The following is a 12,158-nucleotide window of genomic DNA, read 5'->3' on the forward strand; positions in this document are numbered from 1 at the left end:
TGAAGTGCTATGTTTTAATTTGTTTTTAGGTAGAAAGAACTTTTGAGGAAGAGAAGAAGGTATAAGATAATTATGTTTAGCAGTCTTTAAATGATGATTATTTTGGGGAAAGAAGAAAACCACATATGATCAGGTATAACAGGTAGTGTAACTGCTGTTGTCTCAGCTGACAAAGTAGAGGCTGCAGAGAGTGCTTCATCAGCCATTTTGAGACCTGTCAGACTTGTACCAGCATCGAGCTTAATAATACATTGCTTTTAGCCCCTCTCCTGGTCTCAGGCTGGCATTGCTGCAGCTAGAGAAACTGTTGGTCAACTAAGATAAAGTATTTTTGAATGGATGGGAATTAGGAAAGAGATGAAATAAAATAGGAGAAGGATGATGTGCGTGCGGAGAGGCAACAGAGGAGCCTCACTCCCACCTCAGCGGTGCTGGGGACTCAGCTGGAAGCAGCTGCAGTGCTAGTGTCATCTCAGTTGTCATCTGGCGTGGGTGAAGACACAGTAATATCAAAAATGGTTCTGGGAGATGAGGGCGCGAAACAGAGGAGTGTGGCACCTTTCATAGGCTGTGACAGTAAAGTGTACTCCTTCCTTTGCACTTGGCCTTTCATTGCAAGCGTCACATTACGAGCCTTGGAACGCAGGAGAGTGGATGAATAGCCCATCTTATTTCATTCATCAGCTAGGTGTGATTTCCAGCGTGCCAGCTTTGGTATGTTGAGATCCCAGTTTGTTTACCAGACAGGATTTCAGTAACGTCCTTGGGTGGCATCAGGAGGACTTCTTGTTTAGACTAATTCAGTCTAACTTCTGTTTACTTTTATGAGCAATTTCTCTGTAATATTTTAGATTTTATAACTATTTATCGTTGCCTTGAACTTTTTAAGACAAGTTTGCAGTAAGTATTTCAACAGAGTTGCAAACAGAGCGAGCAGCTGTCTAGCTCCAGTAGCAGAGATATGTCAGGTTAATTTATATTATGAAAAGCAGGATAAATTAACCGATGCTAAGCTCTGTGCTGCGGTGGACAGACTTTGTTCGGTATCTGAAGTAGCAAGTTTCCGATTTCTGTGCTGTGTAGCAGTCTGTGGTATAGATAACTTTCACACTATGGGAGGTTGTGATTCTCTTTCTGATTAGTAGCTGTGAGGTCTAGGAGCCATCCTGAAGCGTACAGGCAAGAAAAAACAGGAGGAAGCAAAATGTTTCTCCTCATTTTTGTGCAAGTTTCCAGAGCAGATTAAACTGACTTCTCAAACGTATGGTAGGCAACGCGAGCAACTGAAGAAAGCTCGTTTTGTTTCTTCTTGTATTGCCTAATAGATAAAATGTCCTTTTTGTAGGTAAAGAAGCGTTGTTTTTATTTCTGGAGGGCAAATGTTTTAAGGTTGTCTGAGATACGATTAGAGCGAGGAAATGGAGAGGTTTATTAGTTCGATACAAGTATTAAAAGAAGTATTATGCATTTCAGAAGCAATGCGTTTCAGTAAAGAGACAATGTAAAAGATATGCAACAAATGAGGAGGGAATTTTAATGACTTTTTGTCTTAATTCACATTCTGCCTGTGGCATCTAAAAGATATTAAAACATCTGTCTGGTTTTGTTCTGCTGCCTTCTAACAGGCCGTCTAAAAGAGGATATTTTAGGAGCTTCACGTGTCATAAACTGTAGTGGCTCATGCTATAGTCCAGGTAGAAACTGGGAACACTTCACTTAAAAAGAGAGAACGTTGTTGCAAAAGAAAAGCTCTTGTGATTGAACTGAAACAGAAACATCTTGAGCACAGGCTTTAAGATGTGAATTTTCTTGGATTAACACCATAAACAGACTAGTTCCTTCTCTGAGCGCTGAGGTAAAAGGTAGGATTTTAGGCCACGGTACATGGCTGTAAGAATGTTTCTGCCCCTTAACTCAATCTACATTATGTTTCGCATGCTCTTCAGACTCATCTGTTCTGACAAAATTTGGGAAGCCTCCCAGCGCTGTGTTACCACTGGTGTACTGTAGGTTTGCCTCGCTGCTGGAGAGTTTTGGATGCTATGTGAAAGCAACAGCTGTTACTTCCTTTTAACAAAAAAAAAAAAAACAAAACAAAGCACAAAACCACATACACTTGTAGCTTTTCTCATTCCTTCTAACTATAGTTCAGGTTCCAGGAACTAAAGAGCTAACATTAAACTTTTGAATGTTTGGAGAACATGGATTTACTGAGACCACATTGCTAAAAAGTACATTGCCAAACTAGTAATTGTTATCTCAAACTAAATTAGAGACAAAATAAAATGGGTATTAAAGGGTTTTTTGTTTTGTTTTGTTTTTTAAATAAAACTAAGTCAACTATTTAGAGTATTTCCCCCTACCCAAAATCTGTTGTTACATAAAAATCATTGATATTTTACTTTGTAGGAGTACTGGATTATAAATGAAAACTATACATGGAAACTGTAAAATGTCTATCTCTAGATTACCTGACTAGAAAATCCAGTATACTGTGTAAGACACTGCATAACTTTACTTTCTTTAATTACAAATCCAATGTGATTCTTTCTAAAATAGCAGATATACCTGCATACTTAAGAGAATGCAGAAGTGAGCTAGAGAGAGATCTTTGTATTCCTTATTTTCTTGAAAACTTAAGGTTTACGCTAGGTAGTGTCACAGCAGCATCGTAAATTTTAGGACAAAATACTGTCCAAGAGAGAAAAGCACCTTTCTCTTGGAATATATTTTTTCAAGGTTTCAAATGCACAAACCGTTATTTAAAGGAATTTTTATTAACTCTCCACTTAAACCATTTGTGCCCTGCTTTTTCCCCACGAGGTGGTTATTGCTTGTTGTTTCACTAAGAATTTATGTAGGTGTCTCTTAAAGAAAGAAGGTGCTTCTGCTTGGTTCTGCAGCTCCGTGGGATAATGCTCCAGGGACAGTTCCGCTTCAGGCAGACGAATAGCTGAGGCAGCAGCAGGGATCTGCATCAGCTGCCATCTTTCATGGTCCCTGCTCGCACACTTCATACAAAGGACCCGGGAAAGCAATAAGCTTATTGTGCATGCCTGGTTCAGCGGCGCTGCACCTCCGCTTCCAGCCCACTGCTTCCAGGGGGCATGGCGCTTACTGGGCTGCAGGTGGGCAGGAAAGCAGTTATACAGAGGAGGAGGTCCAAAACCTGCTGCCCTCCTTTCATCCAGAGAGGAAAAAGGTGGCTTGCTGGCTAAAAGATTAGTAATTGATTAATACGTGATTACTGCATTTGGGTTTAGAGGAAATCTCTTGATTTCCTCACAGTCTTGTTGCTGAGTTGGAAGGCTTTACATCTGATACCTATTCTGATGATGTGGTTTGCTTTTTTTGAAAAAGGAAACGCTGTCTTGATTACATAATGTTTGCATCGAGCATGTTGTGTTTGAGTCTTGAGAGTTTTAATACATGTAGCCATGTAATACTCCGGCAGGGAGAGGTGATACCACCTCAATTTCACATACAGGGAATTGAGATACATGCTGCTTCTATCAAATGCACAACATCACACAGGGCATGCCCAGGGGAGCTAGGAGCTGAGGCGGGTGTTGCAAGCTCCAGGGTGATGTCTTTACCCGTGGTTCAGCCGCCTTTGCTGATTCTTGAAAGACAGAAGTGTGGCTGATAAAACAGGGAGGGGCTGTTGCCTGCTTTTCAAACTGCTCTTTGCCGAGGCAAGTCAGAACTCAATAGATCTATTGCTGAGATTTTATTAAAAACCCGTATTCTGGGAACTCATGCCAGCCCCTTCTGTTCTGTTTAGCTGAAAGTTAACAAAACGGTGTTCCCAGGGCTGTGCTGATCTTCCTTGTTGTTACTGGTGCTGATCAAGATGTCTTGGCATGGTCAAAGGTATTTGCAGGACATTAAAACAGGGAAAATGGAAAAACAAATTCAAAACTTTAGAGTATTCTTTAAAAACCACGTTAAATGGATGAGGAAAAAAAAACTTAGAAGCATAGATTGTTTAATACATAAATATGGAAAATCTGATAATGACAATTGTTACAGATGAGATAAAAATAAATGCTAAGATACCTTAAGTATTAATTAAATGGCCGAAGGCCAAAAGCTGCTTTCTGCTCTCAACAGTGTAATCCCATTGGAATACTGGTTGGAGTAAAAGGATCAGGATTTGGCCCTACATCTACCAGCCACTACCAAATAAGGCTCCTTGCAGAATTCGGTAGCAGAGTTGATGGGAATCCAGACACAGTGGGAGGAAGCTGTCATTCCCTCAGCCTCCTCAACACAAGGGCAAAGGATTCAGTTTTCTTCCTTAAGGTATAACTTTCACTTTCCCATCTCCTGAAGTTCTCGCACCAGTACTTTCTGCTGGCTTTTCCTTCCTACTTGGCCAAGATCTCCATGACATTTAGCAGTATGGGAAGGATGGGGTGGTTATGATTGCGAGGATGAGATCTGCAGCTGTATTCTGGATGTGCTTTCCCTTATGTTCGCTATTATTGTAATAGCACCGATTGCACCTTCCCAGCCTGATACTCTTATATCAAATGGCCCTGACATGCCGTTATGGTAAGTGCCTAGCTCATTCTACCAGCTGGTGAAGTCGATGGGTGGGCTTCGATGGGCAACAGCGCTTTTCGGTAGTAGCTTGTCTCTCTCTGAGTGAATAAAAGTATTATTTAAGCTCTAGTGATACAGGCTGTAGCATTAGAGGGTTCTGTGTTCAGTGCTGTGATTCGCAATGAGGTTATATTGCTGCCTTTCAGCAGCAGAGCAGCGTGCTTCTGAGTTAACGCAGGGGATTCTGTGGTGCTGGTGCGTAGCTGTGTGACAGGCATATCTCAGAGCTGAAAGTTTCGCAGCAGGTCATGTGTTTTGACATTTTTTGTGGGGGGGGGAAATGCCCTAAGGAAGGGATGTAGTTGTGTATGTGTAGTTTAAGATGGTAGAAAAAATAACAGCATATTTTTCATGTTTGTCCTTAAATCTATAAAGTTCATGTTTAATTAGTAATTAAATTAATTAATTAAAAATTTTATTCCATTCCCAAGTTTTCAGGTGGCTTTTGAAGTGTTGCTTTTTTGGCTTTGATTATCTCTGTGGATGGATTTCAGCCCTTATCTTCCAGCGTTGTTACAGTTTGCTAGGATGACTTGAGCTTCGTGCTCAATTCTCCTCTTCTGATAAATGTGTTTGGGAAGGGTGCCTGGAGCCTATGGAAAGCATACTGAGGGCTTAAGCAGTTAGCGTGCCAGGAGTTGTCCAGCTACTAACTCATCCTGAATCAGAGTGCACTGGTGTGTTTTTCATTCTCTCTTCTAAGTAGCTGACCAGAGTATTCATCTATTTTAAGTACTTCGCTTGGAGCTTCTAACTGAGCTCATTTTATCAGGGAGCTGCGTGATGATATGTTGGTATGTTGTATTTCCTTTCTCCTATACGTGCAGTCTTTCTGCGTGCTTTCAAATGTGTTTTTCTTTGTTAATTTTTTCACTTTAGGTCTGTGAGTGCTCATCCCTTTTAGGAGAGAATTATTCACAATAGTAGCAGCTAAACGTGGTATTGAAAAGAAGCTGGTTCAAAGACCTATTCTTTGTTTACTGGCTGCAGCATTAACTAATGAAGAATGAGGTATTTGAACATTTGTTTATCTGTGCCAAAGCAGATTCTAACTCAAGCCCAATATTGGTATTTTCTTTGATACAGACTCCTGTTTTTCACTGTTGATCTGGAGAATAAGCTTGCATTTCCTGTTGCAGTGACATCTCAGCTACACGATCATCGGATCGCTGCAGGCTGCTCTGAATTCTGCTTGCCTTAGTAGTTGCAGAGAGGCTGTTCTGAGAGCTGTCGGCCGAGCTCACCCCTAAGTCTCTCACTGGGTATGCAGAGTTCAACTAATACAGCAGAGCTGGAGGTTAGAAAAGAGGGAGGACTGGGAGGAGGGTTGTTAGGGGAGATTTTGCATGCTCTTCCATGTTGTTGCATAGAGGTCTGTGCTGTAACCTGAGCTGGGTGCTTCCCTGTTTATAAAGCATAGGTTATTAAAACAAAATGGTATTAAACAATGTACGCTAAAAGCCTAGACAGTACCTCCTTCATCAGTGGAGAGCTCGGCTTCTGTTACTGGGTCGCTGACTCGCAGCCCTAGCTTCTATTTTGACATTTGATTCCTGCAGCTGACCTCTGGCTTTCTTTTCTTTTTTCCCCTCTTCTGGTGTCCTTTTGTTGCAATGAGTTCAGATAATGTCTTGTCCTTTTCATACCAGTGGAAGAAATCATAATGCATTTTTCAGTTTTGCAAGAGCCAAGTGCACTTAATGTAGAATTCCCAAACAGGACTACACAACCTATGAACCTATGAATTTCTTGTGCTGCCCTATAGATCTGTGTAGCTCTCTGTGTGTCCGGTACTTGGAATTGCTTTACTGATCCAGCTTTCCCCCCTCCAAGCTTCCTGGAGTTAATTTGCAGGGTGTGACCACTGTCTGGTGGAAGGATGTTGCTCTCGGATTAGCTTGTTAACCCCCAGCCTTTTGACCTTTCATGTCTTGCTCTGTGGGGCTGCTTAGATTTATTCCTCTAGTTTCTTTGGCGGATTTACTGGTTTTCATTTGATTTCTAAATAATTATTAGTTCCCTATTTATGACCAAAAAGAGCTTTTAGGAAACCAGCTACTAAAACTGTTTTCCCCACAACAGGGTACGGCACTCCAGATTTATACCTGCCCTAGCATGGCAAGACTATCTTGCCATGTTTAAGTGACTGCAGATCTACTCCCATCTTTTTTGCCACAGCTTACTCAAAGTCAGCGACTAGTTGCTTGGTCCCTGGGGATCAACTGCCTGTAAAATTCCTTAGTAAGCATAGATAAAGATAGCCTGTCGGTTCCGCATATGCTTTTTCATTTTGTTTTCTCCTTCTCTGGGCATTTGATGCTTTCTTTAGTCAGTTATTTGTTGTTTGGCATCAGCACCCTGCTCAAAGTTTTATAGTACACGCAAATAAAAACACTCTGTGCCCTGAAGTTTTTACATTCTGAAGACACATGGAAAACAGAGAAATCCAGATGTTGAGAACTTTTGCATTTGGGATTCTTTAGTTGCTGTTGAGATAGTTTTGAATGATTTTGCTTTTACTTTGTATACCGTTCTTTTTCTGCATCAGAAAGCAGTATCAGAGGAGCAAAATTCTTTTTTCAGATATGCTGCAGCAAATAACTGCCCCTAAGAATATGTCATGATCTCAGCTGTGAAATAGGTTGTATTGTTCTTTCTCTGTCTATATCGAACACGGTTTGGATCCTCCCTGTGCCAAAGGACACTTGCCAGCCTGACAGCTGGGTTGACAGTTGCCTTCAGCCTGGCTAATAGGATCTGGTTTTCCAGATTAGGAAATTAGTTGTATCAAGGGCCCTATTTCCAAATGGGGCAAGAGGCTTAAGCTTCAGGAGAGGATGGGTGACTCCTGTGTTTCATATAGTGAGCAGGAGAAAAAGGGATGCCCTCTGAAAGCAGCTGAAATCTGATGTGATCATTCTTAATGTTTTACTAGAATCATTCACGGTATCAGTATAGAAAGCATTTAATCTGTGTAGGCTGGCTCTCTGATCTCCTCTTGTGGGTTACTGGGTGCAGAGACGCTTCAGACAAGTAATGCTGCAAAAAATGTGGCTGTGTCTTGCTGTTTTGTGAATGACTACTGTTAATCGTTTGGCTTCTTGTTCTTATGAGGTGGGACTGTGTGAAGGGGAAGCGCTGCAGCACAAGGCTCTCCCTGTCTTAAGTCCTTAATTTAAGTCCTCTCAGTTGTTTGAAACCATTCCCTTTGAGGTCAGTGGCAAAACTTTTCTTTCGGCAGTTCAGGATTAGGCCTAAACCCCGCACCCGTTTTGACAGAAGAAATCTGAGAACATATTATTTCTCTTCCTAAATGTCAAATTTAAAAAGGGGATGAGTTGGGGGAAGGGTTGTGTATGCTCGCCGTGAATTGAACTTTTTTTCTGCAGGAAGTTGCTTTTCTTCAAGGCCAAAGATAAATAGTGAAATGCTAGAAATTTCCTAGGCCCTGCCTTTCACCTGTCTAACCGCGTTCTTTGCAGGGACGCTTAAGACTGCTACGTACAGTGTTGCTTTAAATTGTGAGTTTGTTCAGTAGTCTTTTTTACACTCTTTTGTAATACAATAAAAGGGGGTCACTGTTGGAACTAGTAAGTAGCACATCAATTTAGACTTGATCCAAGAAGATACCTAATTTTTTCAGTGTTGTCTGCCCATGGGGTGCCATGCCACAGGACACCATGCTGGAGAGCAGTCTGGATAGTTCCACCACAAACAATTTTTATATTTATCCTTGATAGGATGCACGTAATCAAACCTCATGATGTTTCAGGGCAGTAGCTTTTCCTGTAGGATCCAATATATGACACTAAAACCGGATTTAACTCTCTCTTTTTGTTATGGGAGAAGTAATTTCCCTTTTGTCTTGATGAATTACATGGCTAGTAATCTGATCAGAGTAGATCTTTAATTAAAAAAGCTAGAGAGAGGCTGGTGAGCAGAAATAACTTCAGCTCCCTCCATTTATTTCATTCGATGTCACTTTGCTGTCAGGTCCCTTTCCCCAGTTTCAGCTGCATTCCTCTGCAAGTAGCAAGTCCTTTGGCTGTAAAATTAAAATAGAGGAGGAGAAAGGCAGCGATGTCTGAATCATTTTATAAAGTCATCTTGATCTTATCTCCAGCCCTTTCCGCCCAAACCCACCAAACTCTTTGCTGAGCTGTGTGTCTATAAATAGAACAGCGTCTCTCTCGTGCGGAGATGGGCAGCTCTGAACCAGAGGCTTGTTTTCTCCGAGCGGTGCCTGCATGCGAGAGCTCGCTCCTTGCTGGCCTTTCATGTCTGACTTACGTAGCGCTGAGGTTTGCTGTGGACTGAGACCGGCAAATGACATAAACTGTTACACAGGGAGGGGCAAGGTGACCTCTGGGATTGTTGCCTTTTGGTTTAAAAAAAAAAATAAATAGAGGGTTCTGTTTAAAAGAGGAATGGAGGAATGCACATCTTGTGCAGAGGTGAGTGAGCCCTGCTGAGGTGAGGGGAGCTGAGCATGGCAGGTGGGAGCTGGGGGAGCTGAGGCAAAGCAGAGGTGTTGTTTTGCCGTGCGTTGCTCTTCTGGTGGGCTGGGTGAGACTTTGAGCATCCAGAGCGCCACTGACCCAGCCTGGGGACTGCGGGGCTCTGGCTGACCCTGGTTTAAGCATATCTGTGAATAAGCGTAGCAACAGAGCTCTGAAAGCTCCTCCTGCAAGTTGCTATTTTTTGATCAGATTCCTGGCTGACTTGATATCTTTGGGCTTTGCATCCTGGGAGTTTTCCCCAGGACTTTTAATTCCTCTCTGACTTTGGTTCAGGGCTTTGCAGAATTTAGTAGCTGCTTTCTGTGTCTCATTTTTTAACTATATGTGGTTTTGTCCAAGGAGTGCAGAAGATCTCCATGTTTCTGTCTTAATCTGAAAAATCTCTTAACACTTGCACATTTTGTCCCGTATAGAAAGTGAACTGCAGAAATGCGTGATTTCTTTTGCATGGTAATTTCGATGCTGTTGCTTTACATTTCACTTGGCAGCTGGGAGATGGAGACAAGCAGAGTGAAAATGATTTTATTGGGATCTCGTAAAAAGTCCATGGCAGAGGAGGAGCCCGAATGCACCTTTCCCAATTCCAGATGAGTGCCTTCAGGTCTGGCCTCAGCTTTGGGGCTGTTTCAGCAAGGGATGCTGCCGGGTCAGTCTTTGAACTCCATTTTTTCTTACACGGAAGCTTCAGATTAAGATCATGGCTGAGTTTCAGATTCTTTGCGTAGCACCAACTCTAAGTGAGTTTAAAATCTTGTTTCTGGGTATCTCTATATTGTATTCAACCTGCGGACCCTAAAGCTGCTCTCAGATGCTGTACGGCTTCTCAGTCTGTATTCCTACTGCTGTGTCCCTGCCGTGACTTGTAGAAAACGCGTGCCAAGGTGTCTTTCAGTGACCACTTCAGAGTTGCGGGGAGCCAGTGAGGGAGACGGCTATTTTTTGTTAGGAGCTCAGTCTTCAATCGTGCGTTTTCATTATCTCTTTTCATTCTGCTGGAAATACCGGGGAGTTTGGTGATTCCTGATTGCACCAGGCACACTCAGTTGGTGTTTGCCTGAGCACTGACGGCTGTTTCTGCCAGCGTGCAGGTGGCTTTGTGAAACAGAGAGCTGGGAAACAGCGGGGTCTGGGGTTCCCTAGCCTCGGAGTCGGCCAGGTCCCAGGCTCCGATGTAGTTGATGTTTCTTTTGGAGGAGGTAGGGCAGAGCTCGCCCTTTTTCCTTTCCCAGGGCAGTGGAGGACGGTATACAGTGGCTCCTATGGCCGGCAGCTCTCTTTCAGGTGTGGGGGTATGCGTGAGCCTGCTCTTCCCCATCTGATCTGTCCATAGAGGCATCACCATGGTGGTCCAGGCCCTGTGATCTCTTGGGCCAGTTTGAGGACAGCTCAATCTAGCAAGAGAGGAGCATGTATTGTCAGACGGATGTTTCTTCTTATAGTCAGCATTTTTTTCCAAGTGCTTTTTGAGGAAACTTTGAGCTTGGCAAGGGCCAGTGTGTGTGGAAAGTATTAAAATCTGCAGCTGTTTCAAAAAGGAAAGACCCACATTAGAAATATATATAGCATTTTAAAAGCAAGTTTAGTGCCCTGGAAAGGATTTCTGAAATGAACTAAACCCTGAGCATCAGCACGAGTATTTATTTTGTGCTCTGTAGTAGCCTGGCAGTGTACATGTAATACCGTGTTTCTAATTAATTGATACTCATCGGTGACCTGAGTCTGTTACAAACCTGAGTTACACTGAGACCTCTGGTATGTTAAAGCTGTGTCATTTTCCTGGCATCAAGATACAGAATAACCTGTCTTGCAAGATTGTTGGACCATTTGTTTCCTGTGCTTTAACTGTGTGTTTATCACATCGGGGCTTTCTCAGCAAGAAGTGGGATCCTGGAGGCTGTTTCCTGGGGAGAGAAGTGGGTTTCTTGTGGTACTGAGGCCTGACAGCAGCATTTGCAGTTTCTGGGCCGTATCTTCAATCAGGAATTTTCTGAACCCTCAGCTCTGACTTTGCTGCCTTTTGTCTTTCTAAGCTGCAGTTTTTGAGATTATTTTCATGTAGCTGTTGGTATTCAAAATCTGTCCTCAGCAAAGCAATCAAATGTATTTGTCGAAAGAGAATGAAGTGCATGTGGATTAAATACATACCCCTATGTATGCATAGTATGTGAGTGAGCATATGGGACTGTGTATGCTGGTATGTCAATCTAGTTATAAAGCAGTTAAAGAAAAAAAAAAGGCAGCGTGCGTAGACAGTTTTGGCACTCCAGCCCTGGGAAATGGCAGCCAGCCAGAGAGTACTGAGGCAGGGCCAAGACTATCTGAAGAATACCAAATGCTGGAGTTGGATATAGCTCCTTCTTCACTCTAGTTTCACTCTTCACCCTGTGGGCCTGCAGCTTGCCAGCTCTGTGCCAGGTAGATGCTGATAATTTCACAAGGCAGAGCTGGAGATAGGGACAGATATACTGCGGTGCGTATGTGCTCGTCATCAAATGCCAGTTGAATGAAAGGCACAATTACCCACAACTGAAATCTGACCTCAATGAGTTAACTGTTATGCTCCCCGAGTCATTGTTAGACTTTGAAATGCTCATTCAGTCATAAGTTATTTATCTTTTTTGGTATCGTGATAGCACTGGAGACAAGGATAGAACCGCACCCTAGTGCGGATTATGCATTGCAATGGTTTAATCTTGTTAAATTCACTGGCTTATGTTGAATGAATTTGTTAAGCACTTCCAGCAGAGGGCACTAAGATTATTGATCTCAAACTCCAGTCTTTTTTGGTACAGGTATATAGTGGGAGAACATAAATGATGCCTGTAAGTAAAATGTATGTCTCACCCCTCTCCCTTCTTTGTTTTGTAGACTATCATAAAAGAGGGGATGCTGATGAAACAGACCAGCTCCTTCCAGCGCTGGAAGAGAAGATATTTTAAGCTGCGAGGAAGAACACTCTACTATGCAAAAACTGCTAAGGTAAGGTCTTGACAATGCATATAAGTCCAGGGGAAGAAAGTCAGTAGTGGA

The 12,158-nt window shown here is 42.6% G+C and overlaps 1 protein-coding gene across 5 annotated transcripts in view; it reads left to right on the forward strand.

Annotated features, from left to right (window-relative positions):
- DGKD (diacylglycerol kinase delta) overlaps positions 1–12,158 on the forward strand; it is a 65,763-nt gene that overhangs the window by 3,882 nt on the left and 49,723 nt on the right. For 4 of the 5 annotated variants that reach the window (XR_010071833.1, XR_010071834.1, XM_063340235.1 and 1 more), the window contains exon 2: positions 11,997–12,107. Coding sequence is in view for 3 of the 5 variants with exons in the window: in XM_063340235.1 (XP_063196305.1) it covers positions 11,997–12,107 (111 nt within the window). In the remaining 2 variants the exon portion in view is untranslated. Of the gene's footprint in view, positions 1–4,511; positions 4,558–11,996; positions 12,108–12,158 lie in introns of those variants that run through there. The other variant, XM_063340236.1, reaches the window with a different exon arrangement.

This window comes from Chroicocephalus ridibundus, chromosome 6 (assembly GCF_963924245.1).
Source record: "Chroicocephalus ridibundus chromosome 6, bChrRid1.1, whole genome shotgun sequence".
Classification (NCBI taxonomy): domain Eukaryota; kingdom Metazoa; phylum Chordata; class Aves; order Charadriiformes; family Laridae; genus Chroicocephalus; species Chroicocephalus ridibundus.